Source organism: Glossina fuscipes, unplaced genomic scaffold (assembly GCF_014805625.2).
Source record: "Glossina fuscipes isolate IAEA_lab_2018 unplaced genomic scaffold, Yale_Gfus_2 148, whole genome shotgun sequence".
Taxonomy (NCBI): Eukaryota; Metazoa; Arthropoda; class Insecta; order Diptera; family Glossinidae; genus Glossina; species Glossina fuscipes.
In genome coordinates, this window is record NW_023998491.1 from 632,981 (window position 1) to 658,281 (window position 25,301).

Below are 25,301 nucleotides of genomic sequence, written 5' to 3' on the forward strand. Positions count from 1 at the left end.
TGGCGGCGCCCATTTTGAGATCAAATTATGACAACACGGATACAAGACACCCTGTATAAAACCTTGACTAAATCTTAAAACAAACACAGCCCATTTATTTAAGGCGGCTGCAGCAGGTGTGAGAGCAGTCAGTACACCTGTTAATAGAAAGCTGTAACCCAATACCCTAGTACCGCCAAAATTTTCAGCTAATATACCGCCAGGTATGCTTGTCAACATATAGCCATAGAAGTAAGCACCCAATAATAAAGCTTGATCGTTTTGAGTCCAATTGTAACGGGGACCATACTGTATTAAAAATTAAATATAATTAGATAAGAAAAGGAATACCTTCGTAGAGTATATATCAATCACTTACATCTGGTGAAGGTGTGGTTATATTGGGATTGGTATTCTCAACCATAGCGATTATGTTTATTGACAAGTTAGTACGCATTACGTAGCCGAGGAAGCAGCCCATAAAAAGCATAATCGCCACATTCAACCGTCTAGGTACATAAACTATAACGAAAATATAAAAATTTTTATAACAATTTATAGTTTTTATCCGATTACCACAAGGTCGAAAAGCAGCATAAATTTGAGAGTGAGAGGCAGATGTATTAAAATGCCAATGGCAATCAACAATCGACGAAAATACTATAACTACCCCGGATTCTGTTACCCTAAGTACAAAGCCAAGACGTCATAGGTTTACAAAAATAAAGTTTCTCCAAAAAAACTACTTGGACTCACATCACAATGGCTTAAAGAAATGGTAAAGAATTTATCTTCTTCCAGAAATAAAATGCAAAATTTGTTGAAACTTGAAGAAGTCAAAATTATATTCGGTCGCGATCGAATTGGTTATACCCTTCGCCCTTATCTTAAAGAAAGGTAAAAGAATTAAATTTTTATGCTCTATAATATGAAGTATACTTGGCTGACTTTTTCTATTTTCAAAATAAAACTTTTTGTCGCAAAGGCGTGAGGGCGTTGTAGGCGTGTCATTGGAAGAGTTTAGCGTACTTCCAAATCCTTTATTTTCGCTAAAGGGAGAATGTTTACCACAAATACTACGCAGTTGTGCAGGCAGACAGATGGACGGACGGACATGCTTAAATGCATCCCAAATTTGAAACTCGTCACGAATACTTTTTGCTTTATAAAAGCGTTGAAAAAAAATTAATCTATATTATTGTTAGGTAGGCGCGGGCAATTTTATTCATTTTTGCAAAGGTACTATAGTACCGCCCAGATAATATGGCTTCAAATTTTTATACATTTATCTTCTATAGTTTATAAGCTTATAAGTGATAAACCAAAAACTACCTTTTTATTCACTTTGGAAAATGGAGATGTTAGCACTTTACGTAATGCTATGGACGTGGGCTTCGACCGATTTGGCCCACTTTCAATATCAACCTACGTGCAAGAACTTCCGATGTTTTTGCCAAATTTGGAGTCGATGGCTGCGACGGGAGAACATTTACAACAGACTTACGCAGACGGACAGACGGACATGCTTAAATCGATTTAGAATTTGATGCTAAGAATATATAAACTTAACGGCGTTGCAAACGTATTGACTAAATGAATATATCCCTCATTCTTTGCTAATCAGTAATAAATTTATCATATTCGCTAGAAACTATTAAACTAAATAATGAAATTGATTGGCAGACATTACCAGACGTTAGAACTTCATAAGTCGTGAACTTTATTGTTGTCATTTTAAGCAAAAAAAAATTGTTTGTATGAAAATAAAGGTAAGCATAACCGGCTTATTATTGGATTAGTTATAAAATTTGTTTGTATATTTTAAGTGACATATTAAATCTGCTTGACCTACGGAACTTGTTGATTTCTATTGCCATCTATTTCTTTCTTCTTATTAGTAGATCTATCGGTACCATGTTTAATCCGAATAGGGTGAAGATTCTCTCTAATTAAAACCCAAAATATATATTTTTTCGTTAACAATAGTTTATGCTTTGCTCGATGGATAGACAGGTGGATAATCATCATTATTAATTACGTGGGCAAACCGTATCGCGATCTTGAAGATCTATTGTATATGCCTATGTCCCTAGCACTTCAGTTTTAAGGCTTTTATAAATCCCGCCACCTTCCGTGGATCGGAGCACCCTACCGTGTCCGGCGTTGTAAAATACTCGCCAAATACTGAAATTTGATTCTGCGTATGGCCTCACATTCACATAGAATGCGATGGGTTGTTTCACTCGTCCTTTGACAGAATCTGCATGCATCGATAGCGAACTTGCCCATGTTTTTCAGATGCTACCTGAGGGAATTATGAACCGGCGACTAAACGTACGCCACTTATTTTCAGTAGGGTAATGTATCGTACCGGAAGATTTTATGAACCCTTTCACTTGCCATTTTCTCATTGTGATACCAATCTATTAATGTGGCTTTTTGGCAAGTCACAGAAAAATTCAGGACATATCATGGCCCTTCGGGTTCGGCTGTTGGTTAGGCAGTTAGCTCTTAGACAGGTTTACATGGGTTTAAGTTTGCAAGACGTAAAAGCTCCACCGTTTTCTGTATGGGGAGGAGGAATATATTCAACATTCAAGCAGTGTAGTGAATGCAATCTCTCCAGCTATGAAATTATTAAATATTAACTATCGAACATGAATTTAATTTGAACATGAATTTACAATTAAGTTTACTTTTGCAATTTGGGTATTTTCCCTTATACAGCAGATGTAGATGACATCATCGGGCAAAATTTCTTTAATTCATTGAAAAACTCTTAACAGATATATATATAGATTTTCTGGTTTCCATTTAAAATCATAAGTTAATAGAAGCTGAACAATCCATTGAATTAGATACTTAGAAATATTGCACGTTTGTATTACTAAATTTTTGCATTAATTATTAACTAAATTATTGCATGTTCTTTTCCAAGGCAGTGATTTCGAGTTATTTCTAAAATTTTCTCAGAGTTTGAAACGTAATCAATTCAGTGTAAATGTCTGATTGAGAGGTAAAAAACTATTCATTAAAATCAATTGAATTTCCCAACCCAGGTTAGCTAACAGGTAGATAAAAGAAAGGCCTTAGAGGAGAACGTTTCTCATAAAGATTATTTTTTTGACAATTAAACATGTAAACCAAGATAATGAGCCAAGCAGAAGGTTTTCAAATTATTTCGTTTCTAATGTTTAGATGCTGCAAAGAAAAAAAAGAGTCGGAAAAGGGGGAACCCCCAGCTTAATGATAATTTGATTAAATAAAGACTAAAGAAAGGTTTTAAGATATTTCCCGCTGTACAGTCGTTAATTAGGTGTGAGAAATGCATGAACGAGATCATAATTTATTCAATCAAAATTAACTGCAAGTGTCATGAGGTCTCGATGCGTAAACGAACAGCCCGCGAGCTATCGCCTTTAGCTGTTCGGAAATCCAAGGAATATTCGAACGCTCTCTCCAATGAACACGAATGATAGCTTGACTTGTGATTTGAACTATCGATACACGCCTCTTTCGAAAGAAGGGAAAATAAAACTTTACCTTTCTTCCCTTAATTATAATTTTTTGAAAATACTTACTTTTTGGTAACGTTATGAACACCATTGTCTTAGTGCTCTTATTCTCCTTTACTTTGGTTTTGTCGAGGTACTTTATTTGAAGTTAGCGCCACAAGTAATGATAATACCTGAGATCCCTCTAGAGGCAATCAGCTGTTCCTTTGCCTTATGCAAGCGCTGTAACCAATAAATGGAATATAAATTATTATTCATCATCTAAGTAAAATAGAAGAACCACTGATTTAATTTTTTATACCCATCACCGAAGGAGGATAGGTATATTCATTTTGTTGAAACGTTTGCAAGGCCCAGAACAAGGCATAAGAGGCCGCACAAATTATCTATTTTCTTGATCAGTAGCTAAATTCTTGGCTCGTTTCAAATTTAGAATGCATACTAAACATGTCCGTCTATCCATCTGTCCGCCTGCCCAAACGTGCAGTAAACATCCTCCCCTTCGCCGACATTCGCCAAATTTTGCCTGCCTTGAAGAAGCGGTAAACGTTATTGTTTCTTTCTTTCATTTAGACAGTGATTAAAAAATTTCACCGAGTTGTTTACGTCAAAGAATTTCCACAGGTACAATGAAACGGGAAATTTGTGTACGGAACGCACAAAAAGCCGCGAATTATATACGACATTCTCACAGTCCACAGTTCATTTTTTAAGAAATTTGTGCAATATTTTTTTTTAAATACCCACAGCTTACAGTAAACCCGCGCAATACAGATATCACCGTAGGATCGAAGATCCTACAAAGTACGTATATTTTTGATCAGCATCTAACTCTGAATCGATTTAAGCCTGTCCGTCTGTCTCTTGGAAAAATGTTACCGCCTACGGGAATGAACCAATCGACTTCAAATTGGAAATTCTCTCAAGCAGGTTTGTACTGGCAATAATCCAAATCGATCAAAAGGCGCGCCCACAGAACACATTTGTTCATTGTTTTTTTGGTTATTACCCGCAAACTGCACCAGGTAGACCCTTCAAAATTTAAATATTGTATGTGTCACACTGTAGCACAAAATGTACAAAAATAGAGCGAACCTGCCGCGCCTAGACAATATGGGCGTATCATATTTTTTCGTTAGGCGCTTAGAAGGCAGCTTCAGTTACCTCAAAAAAGTGTACACGCTCTTGATCAGTGCTAAAGCATGCCCGTGTGTCTATCAGTCCAACTGCGTTATATCTGTCAGGTGATTCCCTACTCGCGAAAAGAAAATATCGCCTAGAAATTTATGAAAAATTTTTGGTTCACGCCTACAATGCAAACAAAAACTGAGAACTGTTCAAGTTCCGTGTGTTTTGCTCTTTACAGACAAACTACAGTTGATATACGGTATATAGATTTCCGTTTCTATTCTATAATCACGGCTGTCCTCCCAATGTTATAGACCGGTCTTTTTCAACCTTGAAGGAATTATCAAAGTTAAGATTCTTTTACTTCGAGGAGACAAACATAGTTGACATTTTTTTCGCCTTTTTCTAGAGAATTTTTATAATCTTTGACTTACTATATTTCGTCAGTAATAGTAGGACGTTTCCAATGAGATATTGGTAAAACGCACACACACATTTTTCGGAAAAGAAGACATTTTTTCGATTAATGTCATACGGAAGTAAATGAAAAAAATTCATTTGAACCCTGAAAATTTATTAAGTCGTTAAATATGAAATGAGTTAAGCTTGAGTTAAAGTTTCTCATTAAAACGTGATTATTTTAGTATAACGTGTTTTTAGAAAATAAAAAAAAATAAACGACTGATTAAAATATTTCTGAGTTGAGATAGCTTATCTTATGATGAGTATATAGGATCTTTCAAAGAATATATCATTTTACATTCCTCACAATTTTTCAACTACCAACATTTAATCCAACCATGATGAGGCCTGATTTTCATCTGACTAGATAAGTAAACTACCTGAACTGTCCTATCTGTGATTCCAAAAACCCAAACATAAATAATGGAGGATCCTCTCTAACCGAAATAATTGCGAATTTGTCACCGTGGATGGGTTATCTAATTAGATCGTGCTATTTCGAAAAGTCTGCTGATTCGATCACCAGCGATAACCGTTTTCTTATCCAACGACCTTGGCTGACCTTCAGAGTATACCTAGAAGAAGTCATTTTGTTGAAACGTTCGCAGCACTCGGAAGGAAGATTCAGAGACCACAAAGAGCATATATATATATATACATATATATATATATATGTTTTTATATATATATATATATATTCTTGCATATATTTTTCTTTTATTTACATATACATTCTTGCTCATCATCAAATTCTGAATCAATTCAAGCATGTGCGTCTGTCCGTGTGTCCGTCTCTACAATATTTGTAGTAAACATATTTCTAGCTCCAAAATCAAGCTATTAATCTTCCTCAGCATTAAACTCTGACCCAAGTTAAGCATGTCTGCCTGTCCGTGCGTCCATCTGCACAATGTCTTTAGTAAACATGTTTCTGGCTCAAAAATGAAGCTATTTTTTTATTAACTTCAAATGTGATGGAAACGTTGAAAGTGCTTGCATACAGGTTGACATTGAAAATAAATTAAACTCAGCGGAGGACGCGTCCACTTACTTATTATACCATGTATATTTTAGAAAAATGGAAAAATCCAAAGAGATAGCTAAGACAAGATGAACGTAGCGGGAATAAAGGATCTGTTTACATCCAAATATCATTTTCTTATTTGTTCTTATTCACTTTATAATTAATTTATTGTTTAGTTTTTGAATGTTATTTAAAAGCAAAAGTGTTAAAAAATCTTGTGTAATGTTGTTCGTTTTGGTTGTGTGGGAGAAATATTTAATAATAGGCATTCAATATTCATTACCGCGACCTTTGTTTTACATTACAACTTAATTTTCATGAAATGAATTTGTAATTGAAGATAACGCAAAACAAATAATTATAATACAGTCAGGCAGCGAACATAATTTTTCATTTAATTTTGGTTACAAAAATACCAAGAAAATATAGCTTGACAACCTATAAGCAGAGCTTCGCTTTTTTTTAAGAGATCCTTTATAGGGGAAGAGACGCAAAATACAAATCAAAAGGATCCTAATTCAGCTAAATAATATATTTCTCTTATAGGCCTTACACTTCTTCACCAATTTCCATCATCATGCGTTAACAAGGAAGCAAAGTACATTCAGCTCGAGCCGAATCCGTTATCCTAAAACAAGACTAAACAAGATAAATTTTCATTCTCTAAAATATAGGGAGGGAGGAAGTGATTGTTCTTTTGCTCTTTTTGTAAAATAAAGCTGGAAATTTATATCGCATACCTATTGTATGCGTATCTTAGATAAAGAGCAAAAAACATTGAAAAAATCTGGGCGAGTCCTTTGACTTTCAAATACTTTTGCAAATTCTTAGGCGATACCTTCATTTTTACACAAGAATTTTGACCACAGATATTACGTAGTTAGGCAAATGGACAGAGGGACATACTTAGGGGCAAGTCAAGAATGTATATATTTTAAAGGATATTTGAACGTTACTTTTAGGCGTTGTAAAGGTTTTCCTAAAAAAAATTATATTACTTATACTACGTTGTGGATTTGGAGTCATCCCTTTGGAGAACAGTGGTATTCCCAAGACGTTTCCTTGGATCATTTTCAATATCAACCTTCCAATGTTTCTGCCAAATTTGAAGCCGGTAGGTTCATTTTCATATATTACACTAACGCATAGATGGACATTTCTAAATCTCATTCATTATTTGATCCGATCAAAAATATATAACCTCTACGCGGTCTCTGAAGCTTCCTTCGGAATGCTGCATTCATTTTGGCATAAAATGAATATACCATTCATTTCCTCGATGATGGTTATAAAAGTTAGACCTTGTCCCATTGTCTCCCCCGTAAGGGCTTACTCTTCGTGAGAATCCTTATAGAGTACGATCTTCAAATGCATTATTTTGGTGTAAAGACATACGTATCATGATTGTGATGCGATCTTAAATATTATCAACAACGGTCGTCCTTGAGCCAAAACATGTCATCAAAATTTCTCCAAAAATTGCTACTTGCAGGTTGAACACAAAAATACATTGACAAACAGCAGACGGACAGATGGACAGATAGCCTTAGGTCCATTCAAAAGGTGATTCAGAAAGTCATTCTGAATCGCTCAAGTCTTTCTGTGTATTACATACATCCGCAGAAATTTAGTATGTCCTTGCATCACAATTGTGTAGGGTGTAAATGTGGTCAACAGATTTAACCTAAGTCGTTATAGTTTGTTTTTTGTTTCCTTTTGCTTAATCGCAAATCTTATTATGTTAATTAAAACTAATTCCATATTATTACTAAAACATAGTTGCTTAATAATCATCAATTGCTACAACGACTAATATATCATATAATAGCACTCACGCTAAGTCAAGTTATTGTAAATTTACTGTTTATTCATATGATTTAATTTTTTTTTTTTGTTTTATTTTAAATAAATTGACGAAGTTTTTCAAGCACAAGTCAAAATATTTCATGATCGATTGAAAGAAAAACAAAAACAAAAAAACTGTAACTTTTAACAGTAACTTGTTTGAGCAAAAAAAAATAAACAAAAAAAAAAAAAGAGTTTAGTAATTAAATGATTTAAAAAAATTTAGCAATAGCTTCCATAAACGCTTGTTCAAAGCGAACGCGATTAAATGCTGCCAGTGTCCGACTGCTAAACCGATATCAATGAAATTTTTGAAACTCACGTGCTACGTGACGGTACATATTATTATATAAAGTTGTTTATTTTATTTATTTATTTATTTTTATTTTTTTTTTTTCAATGAGTAAATTAAGCCATATAGCCTATGTGACATGATATTTAACTTATTCATGCATTTTTGTTTTGCATTACTTTTATCTAAGGTTCCTAGTTAAGAGTTTCAAGTAGAATTCCGTCCATGTTATTACTTAAAGTTGCACAATATGCAAAGTCTTTCCATGGGCTGAAGGAAGCGTCACAAATCAGTGAGAAATTGTTAAGTCGCTTTTGAAGAATCTTCCCTCTATATATATATATATATATATGTCGTCTCAATAGGAACAAATAGTTCAATTGTGGTCATGTCAACTTTTTATTGTCAGTGAAATGCTGGAGAAGATTGAGTTGAGTATATCACTCTTCAAACGGACAATATTGATGAATAAAATGGAATTTTTATCAAAACGAACTTTTTCTCTCCTGGTTCCGGAAATTATTGATCAACATATTATTTCATGTTTATATGACAACAGGTTTACTTATATATGACGTCGCAATAGGACCCAAATAGTGCAGTTGCGGATGATTGAGTATCAACCTTTTTACACATCTCAACGACCTTTCGGTTGCTGGTTTGCTGCTTAATGGAAAAAGAAAAGCATCAACTTTGTACTGAATCTTAAAAAGTCAGAGAAATGCTAGAGAAGTATCGTTTCCATTACAGCACTCTTCAAGCACACAATATTGATGATTTAAATGGAATTTTGTGAAAAAGAGCTCTTTCTTTCTTAGTTCCGGGACTTATTGATCAACGTATTATTTCATATTTTTATGACAATAGGTTCACTTACAAGGCCTTAACGTAGAAATGAAAATTATTAAATTTCTTGATTGATTTATTAAAATTGGGTGGTAAATAAAACATCTTGCCTAATATATATAATAATATCTTATATTCATTGTGTATAGACATACATACATATAATTGGAAACGTGTCAACAATAGTGTTTACAAAATTTTCCATTTTTAATTTTTCTCGCCTTTTTCTATCAATATTAAGTTACATTATCTTTGGTGTACAACCGACTCGTTTTAAATAGAGATTATTTTAATCTTTCTCGAAGAAGATATGATGTGCAATAAGTTATTATTTTTTATAGATATTCTATCTGCTTAAATATTTTTAGTTAAATTTACACGCGACATAGTCATGAAAAATATATATAAATAAATTTTTATATGATCGTAATTCAACGTTGAAATCTTTAGATATTACATTTCAGTGCGATCATGCTTTCTTTTTAATTACAAAGTGAAAAGTATTCATGCGATTATTCTTTTTCAGACAAATCTTCTCTAAGAAAACACTTTTTAAACGAATTTAAGGATAAATGTGCAATGAATACTCGAAGCACTTGTTTGCTCGGATGTAACTGCCTTAGGAAATTCTATATAAAAATACGGAAAATTTTATTCGGTCGTGACCGAATCTTTTTATACCCATCACACATCCTACCTTGAAAAAGACAAAAAGAAGTAAAAGAACTAAATATTAAAGATCCCTAATATGGAGTGGGTGCGGAATGGGTGTTGGAGAAGATGTGTACTTGGATAGGGTGTGTACTTGGAGAAGGTGTGTACTTGGAGAACGTGTGTCCTTAAAGAAGGTTAAGTAACTTCCAAATTCGTTTGCAAAATTTGTAGGCGAAATTTTCACTTTCGCTGGCGAGAGAATGTTTACCTCAAATACTATGCAGTTGCACACGTAGACAGATAGACAGACGATCAGTCTTAATTGTTGAAACTGGCCAAGAACTTATATACTTTATGGGGTTTTTGAAGCTTGTTTCTGCGCCTTATAAAGATACTGAAGAAGAAATAAAATTTTGATGCCTTATAATACTGGGTAGGCGCCAATAGATTATGCGTTCAAATTTTTTTGCATTTATCTACTACAGCTTGTGAGCATCTAACAAAAAACCAATTTTTTCTTCTTTTTGAAAAACGGAGGTGTTCTCAGTTTATGTGGGTCTGCGGATGTGTCCTTCAATTGATTTGGCACATTTTTAATATTGACCTGCGTGGAAGAACTTCCAATGGTTCTGTCAAATTTAAAGACGATAGCTTAAATTTTGCCAGGAGAATGTTTACGACAGTGATTGTAATGACAGAGAAGCACACGGACGGGCAGACGCACATGCTTAAATTGATTCAGAATTTGATGTTGAGCAAGGTTAATGGCTTGATTTTGGAGCTAGAAATATGGTAACTACAAACATTATAGAAACAAACATGCAGACGGACGGACATGCTTAAATTGACTCAGAATATATATATATATATATCTTGTGAATTTTGAACTTTTTTTCGGGGTGATAGGTATAAAAAGGTCAATCACGACAGTTTGGTAGGAAAATGCTTCAATCTAGCGATCGAGTCAATAGGCTTTTCGAAATAGCATAGCCTCACTTATTTCACTTAGAGAGGCACAGCCTTGGGTTTTCTGAAAACACAGACGTGTAAGGCGTGGCCCATTTGTATAACCTAATCAACGACGACTAATTGCACTCCGCCAATCCTTCGAGGATGTATTGTTAAACAATTGTTAAAAACTATACAAATAAGACACAAATTAAAACATTACACAGGCGGGAGTCAAGATCCGATCATCAAATAGACGTTTCATTCATCAGATTTTTCTCATACCAAACTGCTTGCAACTTCAACGAATGCTATACCTTTTTCCTAAAAATTCCCATCTCAAAGAAGTTTTTACTGGCTGCTGCATCACAAATCGTAGGGTGCAAGAACATTTAATTTGAATATCGATATCATTAAATTTTATATAGAAATTGCAAAAAGTGATAAGTGAATAGAAAGTAAAAAAAAAAAAAAAACAAAACAAAAAAAAGAATTAAACTGGTTTAAAGGCTGATTCAGCTGTCTTCAGAGGTGTTTAATCTATATCACAATTTTTTCTTAGTAATTCCCAATAATATACACGATTCTGTTGAATTATGTATCGATAACCAATATAATAGGATTCAAAGTGTTTTAATGTTTCTTTTTCTCACTGCTTTCATGTCTTTTTATAAAAATTTGTTGCTATTGTTTTATGAATTTTTAATTAAAACGAGATAAAGCAAAAAAAAAAAAACAAAAAAAAACACAAACATGCAATAAAAAATATCATCCAACTAAATACTAGAAAATTCACATCTCACACGTTCGATAGTTAGTTAAAACAGCAAACTTGTCGGATATATAGAATTCCTTATATAGAAATTACTGACATTGTCTTGTTTCAAGCAAAAGAAGATAAGAAACAAGCAGCATCTGTATCATTATTGGGTTGTCGGAAAAGTCATTACGACATCTTTATTTTTTCTACTTCCTAAACTCATTTCATTCATTCAAGCGTATCGCGGAATTACATACATATTCTATTTATGTAGAAATTAAGCTTTAAGCCAACTATCGTCTACGATGGGCTTAGGGCTAAGCGTAGTTTAATAAAGAATTTCCATACCAATCCTTTTCATGCCTTTGAAGTATTGATTATTTTCTGTCTTTTGTTTTGCGTTTATCGTAATTTTTTTCGTTTTTTTGTGTTCTAATATAAAAGTGAAACTAAACACGATTCTAACGGTCAATACATTTAAAACTAGATCAATATAAAAATCAATTACCGTAACTTTATTTACATCGTTGCGAAGCACCAACTGTCACCAGCTGGCAAAATAATTACATAATGACAAGTGTTTGTGTAGCAGCACGTTACTAATGATTAAATGATTAAAATATTTGTACATATTTTTGCCATAATTCCAATTTTTCCTTTGTAATCGACCATAAAAAAAATTTAATTTATAAATATTCTCTCGTTAACTATTGCTTTACTTGCATAACTTTACTAATATTAAGTTTTCGAGAATGCGAAGCAATTAGTTGGAATTTTTTTTAATTATTTAGGAATAGAAAGCTTACGTTAAACTTAAGTAATTTGAAAATTCCCTTCATTCCCTTAATGTGATCACATGAAAGTCGCTTAAATCGCTTAAAAAACACCGAAGGGTGAGGAGTATAACGTGTGCAACGCCCAAAAACAAGCTTCGGAGAACTCACATAGTATATGTATATTCTTGATCAGCATCAAATTCTAAATCGATATAAGCATGTCCGTCTGTCCGCCTGTTGCAAATATTCTCCTGGCCGTAAAAATGAAGCTATCGACTACAAATTTGCCAAAAACATTGAAAGCTCTTGCACGTAGATTGGTATTGAAAATGGGCCAAATCGTTCAGAGGACACGCCTGCAGTACCACGTAAACTGAAAACATCTCTGCTTTTCAGAAGGAATAAAAAACTGGGTTTTTGCTCATTACTCATAAATTGTAGCATATAAATGTAGGAATGTTGAACGCATATTCTATGGGCGTTTCTGTAGTATCTGTGCAAAAATGGAAGAAACCGACCACGCCCAGGCAATGTTGTAGTACGTCAAAATTTAATTGTTTTTCCAATGCCATTATAAAGCCTATATGTGTATATATATATAAATTCCCAGCTGGTTTCACCTCCGTCCGTACATGTCCGTCCGTCCATCTGTCCGTCTGCGCAACTATATAGTATTTGTGGTAAACATTCTCTCGTAATTGTTTTGCAATTTAAAATTATCTTCATAAAGACAACACCGTCAAGGTAGTGTTTCAATTTCATTATTACTGAATATGGATTTTTCGATAGCCCCGATCTTTCAGGTAAAATCAGAAAACACAATTTGGTCATAAAAATGCAGTTATGTTCTTTCTACAATAGATTGTAGAAAGATGGAAATTTACTAACACTTTCAGGAAACACTCTATACGAGAAAGACACTTCGATAGCTTAAAAACAAAAGTATAAGATCAATTATTTCGAATACATCGCTTAGGAAACCGAACCTCATTGAAATTGAATGAAAAGCGTGGTTATTATAATTGAACCCTACGAGCCGAGCGAGCTGTATGTATTTGTTTTGGGGAAAAAGATGTCACCTCATCATCAGGCTCATCTAAAAGCATCGACTTACGAACGAGGTCTTTATCAAGCAAACACTATCCGCTAATAAAAAAGCGAAAGTAGATCTCAAACAAATACATCGAAGATTGCGTTTCGATTGCACGGTTTTGAGCTCAAAATAAACACTGTTACTTATTCCACTATGGCTGCAAAATTTTGTACAGTTACTTTCGTTAGCCGCTGTTATCTTCAAAGACACATCATTCTCAAGTGTTTATTTTTCTTCTTGTTTTTCACTTTAATAACGAAAGTGTTTTTTTTTTTCTTTTTTTTTATTTAATTAGCACTTAGGAGAGATGACATCCATCAATGCTGTACTTCGGATAAGTTGTGGGGTAAACGAAAATTAAGACAAAATTTAGAAAACTTTTTGTACAAAACTCATTATCTAAGCCGTCACGTAGGCTCCTAATCAAAAAGAGAGCAAAGCTTAACTCATTGGGCTTAGCTGCACCTGTTGACTCACTAGCAAGCTTGCGCCACAAGCAGCTGGTGATGATTCCACTTTTTTCCTTATCATTCCAGTATTTTGTTGTCATGGTACCACTATAGGGTGATGTACAATTATTCAATAAATGTAAACTTTTATAAATATCTTGTTGAAAATGATTTTTTTTGAGTAGTTGAGTTAGTGGTTTTTTTCTTTGTAAACAATGACATTGAGTTTTTTGTCTAAACGAAATATGCAAAAAAAAAAAAAAAAATTAAATTTGGGGCCCTACACCCTATGATTCCACTTACACCGTACGTCAAAGGTCAGCGCACAAAACTTGTCTCATAATATTTCGGAATATTAATAAATAGCGAAGATTGAACAAGGATAATATTTTTGCAGTTGCAGAGCATACACTAGCACTTATCCCACTTACTTGGTATACACACTTTCCGGAGATCAATTGAAATGGACTGTATAGACTTTACTATTCGAAAAATGAAAAACTTTTCGTGAAACCTATTAGTTTTTATTTAAAGTTCACACTGACGACCTTCTCTTAAGGTCTTTAAAACATTCAGATAAATACTGATTCTATAATGTGGTAAATTTTTGATCGGATTTATATGACAAAATGAGAGTTCGCCTTCTCTTAACTGAAATCGTAACCAGGCAAATCCACCAAAATGTGGCTTGTTACGCAATCTCACAAATTCGTCAATGGCTCTACGACTATATATGTATTATATAGTTATATATATAGAGAGGATAAATATATAAATATATTAATCAGACTTTAGTCAAAAAACACACAGACACACCATTCTAAAAACTACAAAAGTTTTTCAGTTTAGTCATATTATTACCGCAAAAAAAAAATGACTTCCGAATATTAAATTAAAAAAAATTAAAAACAGAAACAGACTTTGTTTTTTGCTGTAAAATTTACTTTAACGTTTTGTTTCTTTTTTTTTTTTTCTTAACAGCCTTGAAATAAATTGTTATGGTAAAATAATGAAGAAACGTGATTAAACTGCACAAAAAAAAAAAAAAAACAATTAGTGCAAATAATGTAAAAATTAAGTTTACATTTGCTTATGCTTGTAACGATATTTTCAAAATTAATTAAATAAATTCCTAAATTCCTGCACAATATGTTGAGGCAAATTTCTCATCTCTCAAAAGTTATTGATGTACCCTCACTTACCTCAAACTTCTATTCTTTTTTTGGGAAAATTAAGAGAAAATCAATCAAAAAATTCAAGTGGAACTATATACGAATGAGGTGCTGACTCGATATTTTTGTAAGCATGTACTTGTACTTTACCGGCTATTTGACTTTTCGGTGACACACACATGTTTGTGTTTCGCGTAGCATATCATGGATAACATGGATCTTTTCTACACGTTACTATTCAATTTGAATTGAAAATCCCTGTTAAATTGATACTCGTTCCGCTATATTTTGTACGTGGACTTATGTAAGCAAAACTCATTCGCGACATGTCTTGTAACGTCTAGCAATTATTGTTCGATGAATATTAGCAATGACATATATTTTTGAATGAAATGTATGTGTATGTGCATGTATGTCATTCTGAAATATATACTAAGCGGTAAAAAGGAAGAAATTTTTTCTTTTTAATGCAAATGTTTATTTTTTTTTTTTAATTATATTCGTTGCTGTACAAGCAGCAGACATTTCGATCCTTTCACTTGAAGATTATTGGGTTAACATCTATAGCAAATATTGTTGAGGGGAACTAAACTAAATTTTTGACGTAAAGTTCAATGTTTCGGTAAATGAATGTCATTGTTGCTGGTGTAATGGCTTGAACTTGCGCGTTTAATTAGATGCCGAACAAGTTTAATTATAAATGCAATTCCTCGCATGTTCATGACTTTTCGAGAAATTTGCATTAAACACCTAATTGCTCCGCTCGGCCAAAAATAAATAAGTTAATAATTATTTATTAATTGTAAATTTTTTATTATTAATAAATTAACAGATGTTTTTATTGGCATGTTTTTTTTTTTTTTTAATTATTATGAAGTTACCTTAAAAATTCATCTTAAATTAATTTTACAAATTTTCTTAAATATTTATTGCACAATTTTTTGTTTTTTTTTTCTTTTCTTTTCGTTTGCCACCAAATGCTTTAATGCTTTATTCTACTGTTCTGTTTCCAGTGTAATAAAATATTTTAATTTTATTATTTATTTATTTTTTTATTTTTTTTTTTTTTTTGCGAAAAAAGATCAACTCTTTTTCTTTTTTTTTTTTTGTACATGCACGCACATCAAAAGCTTACTTGAAAGTGAATGAAGTTTTCTACAAGCATTTTAATACAGTTATAAAATTTAACTGAAATGTTAAATCGTTCACGTGCGACTGATTATAATCTTGCCGAGTATTTTTTTTTTTTTGTTCTGTTTTTGAAATCACTTTGAAAATCGTTCATAAATGAGCGACAGGTGCTGATACCGCTCAAATGGCTATTTCTTAAAATTATTGCTGACATATTAATATCATTATTGACATTCTTCCGTAATGCTATTCTCAATATGCAGTTAATTTCTCTCTTACTGCAAACAACTAGCTCCGTCGCGATCTCGCTCTCTCTCTCTCTCTCTTGTTTCTTCACTACCTTGAAAAAAAGTTTTTTTTTTGTTCATTTTTTGCAAAGTATTTACTCTCCAAACTTTTTTCATATTTATACAGTTAAAGCTAAAAAGCAAAAAACATTTACATGTCCAAAGCAAGCGTGATCGACCGCAAATGTTAGAGGGGAATTATTTAATCCAACAAATATACTGCTATACATCCAAATTTTTAAAGTCATCATCGAAGGATGGATATGCATTGGTTTGCAATGATGACCATATTTGAAAACGGGGACAGAGCCAGCAAGCCGACGTTGACTTGATAATCTGTCCCTGCTTCATTTAAAACCTTGTATAAATATTTTCCAAGGATAGGTGGAAGGATAACATATACATCGGAGTTCTTAAAGCCATCATCGAAGGACGGATATGCTTCGAATTGGTGGATTGGGTTGTAATGATAACCATGTTTGAAAACGGGGACAGAGCCAGGAAGCAGACGTTGACCTGTAACCGATAATTTGCTCCTAATTCATTTAAAATCTTGTGCAAATATTTTCCAAGGACAAATAGGGATACCATATAATCAACTGTACCATCATGAAAATTTCGTCACAATAGTAATATGACTACATTTGAAAAACTAATTTGGACCATGTACTTTTCAAGAAAAGTAATCTAGAGTCTAAGTAAGTCTAGATCGCAGCAAAATCTAGTTTTCGGTATTTTATGATGAAGATCGAAACAGGTAAAAGAGAATGAGCTATTTAATAAAAAGCAGTTCAGATATAAGGGCTCCCCTTATAAAGTATCCCGTCATAGGGAAATAAGATTTAATTCTTGGCATCTCGTAACGAAAACAAGTAAGAACCTTACCGTTGGGCAAGGCCAACAATTGAATGCTCTACGCCACTTCGGTTAATAAAATGATTCATTCACTTTTGTGACAGTGCATCGAAAATTGTTATTTATTTTTCTGTAAGCGCGTACTTTTGATAAGGGCCGGCATATATTTTAGTATTTTTCAAATGTTTCGGCCATGAGAAGATATAAATTAGGGTTTCTCCTCATGTAAGAGCTTACTTCTCAAACAGCAGAATTGTGAATGGGTCCATCGCACAAGGTTCGAAAAACCCCCTTCAATAGAATCCAAAGACTTTTAAAAACAAGGCACTATGTGGGGAGTAATTGAAAAGGTTATCCGATGCAATCCACTGTTGATATTAAATACACAATCCTCGTTCGAATCAAAAGTCATGGATGTGAAAAAAGTATTTAAGCCTGGGGGTCACTCCCTCATTTAAATTGCATTTAGATTCGCCAAGACGGCAGAACTCAATAAGCCTCCGGTCTAATACATATATGGCAGCTTTGTTGATAGACCCTTATGTTATCTGGCTATAACTAGCCTGCGAACGAAAATTGTCAGGGTTTCATGACCATTACTTTGCAAGTTGCAGTTTTTTTAATGAAGCTGTCTTTGAAAGCTTTCGACGTTTAATATCCACTCGGTTGACAGCTGCTTTGACTTCGGAGTGTAGTGATGAAAACGTGTGCTATCTACGGTCATATATCGCTTAAAAAATTCTAAATAACGCCTAAATAGCGCTATTAACCATCAACGTGTTGTTGTGAAAAGTATGCGCCATATACGCCGCCCACTTCGAGGAGAGCTGTCTAATTGGCGCATGTTCGCCGCAGAATAGAATACAGACTGCCCTCTTATATATTTAAGATATCAGGTGTCTCACACAACTTTTATTCTCAGTCTTTCGAAAAAATTTTGTGCACTTTTTTAAATTTTCTAGAACAACCCGCCTGTTTTAGGCGATCAGAGGATTCAACGTTCACGGTGATCATGCGACCTTGTTTGAAATTAGCAAACCACCCACAAATTTACCTCTTCGCCACACAGGAGTTACTGAAACACTTTTAATTTGACACCAAAAAATGGATTTATGCATAGTAGATAATTCTGCATGTCCAAGTCTCCGCAACCATAACAACCTACTGAATTCACACGGATTTGCATTCACAACATTAGAATAAATATTTATACTAACTTCATATAAATTTCCAGCAAATTTTGCGGCAGCAATTACATCGTTTTCTTTGGTTAATACAGCTCTTACTGCTGATAACAAATTAACGCGCGATTCGGGCACATACAATACATACTTAATTGTGACGGAGGCGCCTTTATTACTCACTTCTTCTATTTCCCCATTTTGACCTGTTAAGATGGTATGATCAGTCCTTACAATATTAATTTCAATAATTGCTTAAGATAACACCTCTCATTTGTCGTGTGATCGCCCGCAGGAGAAACCAACTGAAAGTCAAATTTGCTTCCACAATTTTTTCTTTTTCTTCTAATATCTACTTCTACCTGCTGTTTTTAATTATCGGAGTAAATCATCAAATTTCATGACTTGAGGTAAAGGACCTTAATTTACTTTAATCTTTAGTGTAATCAAATACTTTCCTGTTAATACTTAATTCACCAAACTCTACTTGGCAAAAACAGACCACAAACATTCCCACATTTCCTTTTTCGATTTAATATCAGGTACATATGACCATTCAAATATATGGAACTCTTTGTCTTCTGTTTTTCTTCAAAAATTGTTCTTTGATGCTCTCGTTAGTTGCTGATAAATGCATCTACGTATCCTAGAGGATCCAAACGCAGTTGTACCGTAAACTATCATTTATTAAATGTCACACCACTTTTTTCTTTTTACGATAAATTTATATTAATTCTTTCTCAGACCTGGAAATTTAAGAGAACTTTTGTTGCTCGGAATTTCATGGCATTTTTGATACATTTCGTTTGAAGACTGATCCTATCCGATAACCACTTGAGTCAGTCAAAAGTGTGACCACTGTTTGTCAGGTTGGAACCTATTGAGTGACGCGAACTACTATATAAGAAGTTTTGTAAAATATTTGTCGCCTAATTTTTTTTATTTTTCTCTCAAAACGTTTACATGCATTGGGAAGAGATTTTCTTTTAAGTTTGCTCTGTTTATTAAACAATAACTGTCGCAATATTTTATTGCAATGAATGTCGCAAACAAATGCCTAAGAACACATTACTTGTAGCATGCGATAAATTTTTTTCTGTCTCATGTTCTTTTTCAATTATTTCTTTCGTATAAGAGTTAGAACATTTCTTATACCGCCTGTCTGCCGAGATATACAACAAACATAGCTAATAAATAAATTTTTAAATCCTTTTTCAATGTATGCATCCTTTGAAATGTTCGTTTTAGGAAATTCATTATGAAATCAATGAAAAATGAAAGAACTAATATGGCGTCCTCACAACATTAATTTATATTTACTAATATGTATAATTATAAATTTGAAAGATTTATCTATAATTTCTATAGTAGTATACTTGTAATCACACTTACCAGCAGGCGATTGCAAGCATTTCGAGTTAAAACTTACAAACAACACGTTATTAAGAATTTCGAACACGAACATCTTTAGATGATTGCCTTACGATGTCTGCCTTATTGACATCTGGCATGTTCTTTTGGTTAAAATTCCGTGTTAGAGCACAGTCAAGAGTACAATTTATACTAAATATTAACTTTATGCCATCAATATTGTAGCTAACTGCTTTATGAGAGGTTTGAAGTACCTTAACGTACTTCCATCATATATGTAGCTCCAATAATTTTGTTTATTTTGTTTTTAAATTTGTTTTGTTTTATTTGCTATCAAAGATGTAATTTAACTTAAAAAAAAAAAAAAAAAAAACCAAAATGAGTTCATAACACTGTCGATTTAAGTAGAAATATTTTATTTCAGAATAATCTCTTCCTCCTATTTAAAGAATTTATTAATAAATCATTCTTATGCAATATTATTAAAATCAGTTTTCTACACAGAAGAACTTAACTATGTATGCATAAAATTTCTTTTCACTCTTTAAAATTATGTAAAGTTTTGTAAGAGAAGTATTTAATAGAATATTAAGGAAGCAAAAAATTGAACTATGAAAATAAATAAAAGATATTTTTCTCCTTCACGCAATACAAAAAATTTATAGAATTTCTATCAATACTTTGTTTACTCTTTAAAACTTTTTTTTTTTACATTTTTATATAAAGAATGCGACGAGCTAGAGATTTGCCCACAAGTTTGCCATATTCCATAATAGCGTTGCGGTCATCTTCGCCAGTGATCTATATGGAAAATATACGCGTATAAGTAAGCGAAAAATTAAAAAGTTTTCAATTTTAGTTTAAAAATTGAAACAAAATAGAAAAAGAAAAAGCGTACAAAAAATTGCATTCGGAAGGAAATCTTTTAAGAAAAAAAAAAAAAAACAAGAAACGGCAACAAAATATTTACATATACTTGTTCGCTCGTTGAAAGGACCAAAATTACCTCTTTATAAATTCTGCTCCTTAGGATGTCCAACATACGATCTAGTATCTGATTACTAGAAAACTTTATAACCGGTCGCAAATATTGTGTAGTTGTTGTTGTTAAAACACCCGTAAGGAGTAGAATATGAGCGTAGAAAGTGTGTGTTTGGTGAGTTTTCAAAACATGTGTAAAGAAAATATTCATTAATAGAAGAATAAAGTAGTGACGAGTGTTTTTAATTAAATAAAAATTTCGAATTGTAAACTGAGGAGTTATGCAAAATATAATTAATAAATATACAAGTAAAATATTCCGATTACAAATTTTTAATAACAAATTTCAATTTGGATCAAGACAACAAAAACAGACAAAGACAGACAAACTGACAATCACATAAAGATAAAGATAATCACTGATATACAAGTTTATGTCACAATGTGTTCATTGAAATAGTTATCACTAAATTGGAGTCTGTAAGGAATATAAAGAGCACCTAGGCTTATGTTGGAATGCCTTTAAACACTCCATGAGCTAGGCAGGCGGAACGGTGCGCATCTAATATGGTTGCCTGGCCATTCGGGTGTCGAGGGCAATGAAAGGGTTGACTGTCTAAACAATAGGTGGGCCCGGACGACTATGTTCGTCCCTGAAGCTTCTGCGCCGCCCCAAGAGGCCATAATAACAGGCTGATGGGCACAGAAGAAATCGTATTTCCGTTGGAAGCAATGTGCAGGACAGGCAGGCAAAAAAAATTCAAAAAATCTTCCGGGATGGCACATAAGCTACTGGTGCTAAGACGAAGCGATCTACGTTTAATCACGGGCTTCTACATGAGTCATAATTCCCTCAGGTATCATCTGAAAAACATGTGTATGTCCGATGTCGACTCATGCAGATTGTGCCAAGGGGCGAGGGAGACGTTCCAACATATTCTAAGTGAATGTGAGGCCATCTGCAGAATCAGACACTATGTGTTTGGCTTTGCGTACCGACGGACACGGTATGATGATCCGACCCATGGAAGGTGGTGAAATTTATAAAAGTCTCAAAACTGGAGGGCTACGGGCATGGGCGAATACAATAGATCTTCTAAGTCGCGGTACGGTTTGTCCACGCAGTTAGTAATAATAATAATGAAGAACAATTTAAGTGTCATCATGAGTGAATCACTTACGAACTTATATAAACTAATTTACGCTGTCAGGCAGAATGGAACTGCCCCTTTTCTAACTCCTTTCTCAATTGTGTTGATACGTTTGAATAAGTGACAAGGAGGAATATAGACCGAGCGAGAAAGAGATCGTAATGAAATTCCCCGAAAACTTGTTTTATGCAAATTTCAGATTTCCTGCAGTGTATTTCTAAATGCGATCAAGTAAGTGCCAAATTTTAGTTATAACAATAAAAACAACACATGTTCCCAAAATATATACAAATTATTTAAAGAGAGAAAATGCTTCCATATCAAAGGATAATATATAAAGCAGAAAGAAAGCTATACTTACCTGTATATAATCATTGTAAGTTATGCAAGTATTTTGATCGACTAATAATAAAACATTGTTGATGTCAGCTTCTACAAATTCATCAATATCTTTGGCAAGAACTTCAGGATTAAAACGCTGATATTTTTGAGCATTGAGTTTAGAGCGTATCTCTAGAGTAAGCAAATTGGAATGTGTATCTCTTATTATCAGAATAAACAGAACGTACCATCCGTTAGTAAATGCCATGTGAAGGCTTCTGGACACAACAAATATGAAGGACACAATTTACCCTTATAGCGCATTTTTGGACAGGAATGTATATAGAAACCCATATAATAATATCTTAGCGACGATACAGAGCTGGCAAGTTGTTGGACTAATTCGATTTCCCTAAAAAAAAAAAAAAAAAAAAAAAAAAACATTATAGAAATTTGTTTTGTAGGTAAACGGGTTTTCAGACCTTACCTCAATGAACTGTATGTACCCAAAGACAGAAAACTGTAATCAGGATCATAGAAAAAATAAACAGAACTGACACAATACGGTAAAATATCTAAGACTGCGACGGCAATCAATTGATCATCTAACCAATACTGCTGATGAAATGAACCGAAACCTATTGAAGGTCCATCTTCAGTTTTGCAATGCTGAAATGTATATGGACATAAGGAAATGACCGTTAAAACGAATTTGACATATCCATATCTCGGTCATATAACGCGATAAACGCGACTATTCTTTCATTACTAAGCAATAAATACTACATTTTAAATTCCTATTATGTTATACATTGTATGAATTCAGATATTAATTTACTTATCCAGCTGTTATCGTTATTTGTAAATCACCATTGGTATTGCAAATTTGAAAATTACAACGGACGGACAAATATATATCGCGGCCATTAATAACACTTCCTATATATGGGATCCCTGATGCCTATTTTTCGGATATAAAAAAAATTCAGCAAAATTCCTCGTCCACGTTTTTGCGATGGCTAGTAGAATAATGTGACATAATGAAGAAAATTATTAAAATCTTCCAAAGCTTTTGTCAACCTTTAATGGCGATCGCTGCAAGAATTCCAAATAGTCGTGAACATTGTTGGGTCGATCGTTATGAATTAATGTTTGATATTTTTCATAGAGCGCATAGCTTTGCTTTAATGTGTCCTCAAACTGCTTGCTCTTAACATGCGTTATATTAAGCTGCAAAGAAATTTTTTTTATTTTTTTTTTATTTTATGGAATTTACCTTTAAAGGGGAATTATAACAGAAGCGCTGCAAACGGTTTGGTGTTAAACGTTCTGGATTATCTTTGTGTACTGTTAACTGATATTTACAATATAAATCAAATGCTCTTTCCGTATAATTATTTTTAGTCGACGGTACCAATACAATCTGTAAAACAAACAAACGTTTTCTTGTGTTTTCCAAAACCAATAATAATTTGCAGGCCTTTGTTATAAATCTTTGTAGTTTTATTTTCCCTTTTTCTTTTTTTTTTCGTTACACTTACTCTCAGTTTATGCCTATCTGCGTTAGTTACATCATCGATGAAATCTCTCAATGATTTTTCAGGATTCTTGGGACATTTTCTTGTTTTTGTCATTCCTGCTTCAGGTGAAACGCATTTTGCTGCTTGTTTGGCAAGGCTACGTTCTAAACGCATTTGTTTCGCTTTTTTGCAGGGAAGATTGACACCGTCACAAGCTAAATGACATTAAATAATTGAGAAAAAAAAAAGTGAAGGAAGAGTTCTGTTTATATTTTTTACTGTTCTGTGATCTATCCGTGTCTTTAGCCGGATCATTGCTCTTCGCTTCAGACTTTTCGTATAGGGTTCTTGCAACTTTCTCCTCGCCTGTCAGACGTTTTTGTCTATTTTTGTTGGCTTTACCGGCTGCTTCTAAATTTATATTCTTAACCGGTATATTGGGTCTATGAATTTCATCTCCAATGCCACCTCGGGCGCCATCTTCTCCTGACTGACCTTCATCACCTTCGCCCTCATTGTTTATTGTTGGTGTCCCTCCAATCTCTGATCGTTCCTTCTTACCATCACGTAGAAAACGTGTCATACGTTTTAATATTTTTTTATGTGATTTCGTTAACTTAAATTCTAAAGCATCACATCTAAAACAAAATTATTTTTTTTAATTTTCATCTTATCGACAGAATTTTACTTTTCATACTTTATGGTGTAACAAGGGCAGCAGGTCATTTTATTATCTTGCTTATAACAATAATGGCCACTGCGTCTCCAGCCTCGATCAATTAAATCCTGATAGTCATGCGGTGTCATCTGGTATGTGTGCATACCTGAAAAACAAAAAAATTAAAAGATATGAAAAGATCTTCAGATAATTGACAAATGTCCGATATAAATCGCACATAAGTCTTTTTCTCATTTTCTTATGTTTCATATGCTAGTTCTATGAGAATATAAAGCAGAGAGGTTTTTCTAACGTCCATTTCGTCTAATTATTTTTTTCGTAAGACCGTCTGTTCATGCATTAATTCTTGTACGTCCATCCGTCCTTTACGCATGTATGATTACAGTTCAAGCTTTAAAATGAAAATGATTAAATTTTGTTGGAAATTAATACTAGGCTAAGAGTAATCGAGAATTGGTAACTTGGTTATTCCGTTTTTCACGCATTTTAAATTAGAGTAATTTTTTAGTTTAGTTACTTGGGAGCTGCCAGAATTCTCCTTCTCCAAGCTGTGAAATCTTTAATATTCCGCTAAATATTGAGTAATTTCCTCTAAATAATTTTGAAATGTGGTTTAACTGGCTTACGAGAGCTAAACAAGGAAATTTGAAATATATGCAAACATTTTACTGCATAGAAAAATTCACTTTTTCGTTTCGATTTTTATGCTGGATTCTATTATTGGCTATACCACAAAAGGGTGTAATTTCTATAAACATAGCAGATGAAAAACGTATATGTTTATATTAATATACATATATGCGTATTATTTATAAATATTGTCCGAAAGAACCATCAATGTGAAGGTCAGTTGTTTGTTCAACTTTTAAATCAAGTTGTCT

The 25,301-nt window shown here is 33.2% G+C and overlaps 2 protein-coding genes across 5 annotated transcripts in view; both read right to left on the minus strand.

The window, feature by feature from the left end:
* The window catches only part of LOC119641355 (sialin), a 17,597-nt gene extending 1,558 nt beyond the window's left edge, over window positions 1–16,039 (minus strand). The window contains 4 exon segments of the mRNA XM_038039944.1: window positions 2–288; window positions 359–501; window positions 3,561–3,716; window positions 15,825–16,039. Coding sequence (XP_037895872.1) covers window positions 2–288; window positions 359–501; window positions 3,561–3,585 — 455 coding nt within the window. The 5' untranslated portion in view covers window positions 3,586–3,716; window positions 15,825–16,039.
* Window positions 16,040–20,319: 4,280 nt separating this feature from the next.
* LOC119641354 (arginyl-tRNA--protein transferase 1) overlaps window positions 20,320–25,301 on the minus strand; it is a 5,356-nt gene continuing 374 nt past the window's right edge. The window contains exons 2-10 of one of the 4 annotated variants that reach the window (XM_038039941.1): window positions 24,439–24,565; window positions 24,021–24,379; window positions 23,763–23,956; window positions 23,498–23,644; window positions 22,709–22,890; window positions 22,470–22,633; window positions 22,262–22,413; window positions 20,775–20,837; window positions 20,320–20,569 (exon numbers count right to left, since the gene is read on the minus strand). In XM_038039941.1, the coding sequence (XP_037895869.1) occupies window positions 20,477–20,569; window positions 20,775–20,837; window positions 22,262–22,413; window positions 22,470–22,633; window positions 22,709–22,890; window positions 23,498–23,644; window positions 23,763–23,956; window positions 24,021–24,379; window positions 24,439–24,565 (1,481 nt within the window). In that variant the 3' untranslated portion in view covers window positions 20,320–20,476. Of the gene's footprint in view, window positions 20,570–20,774; window positions 20,838–21,557; window positions 22,414–22,469; window positions 22,634–22,708; window positions 22,891–23,301; window positions 23,452–23,497; window positions 23,645–23,762; window positions 23,957–24,020; window positions 24,380–24,438; window positions 24,566–25,301 lie in introns of those variants that run through there. The other 3 variants (XM_038039940.1, XM_038039942.1, XM_038039943.1) reach the window with 3 other exon arrangements.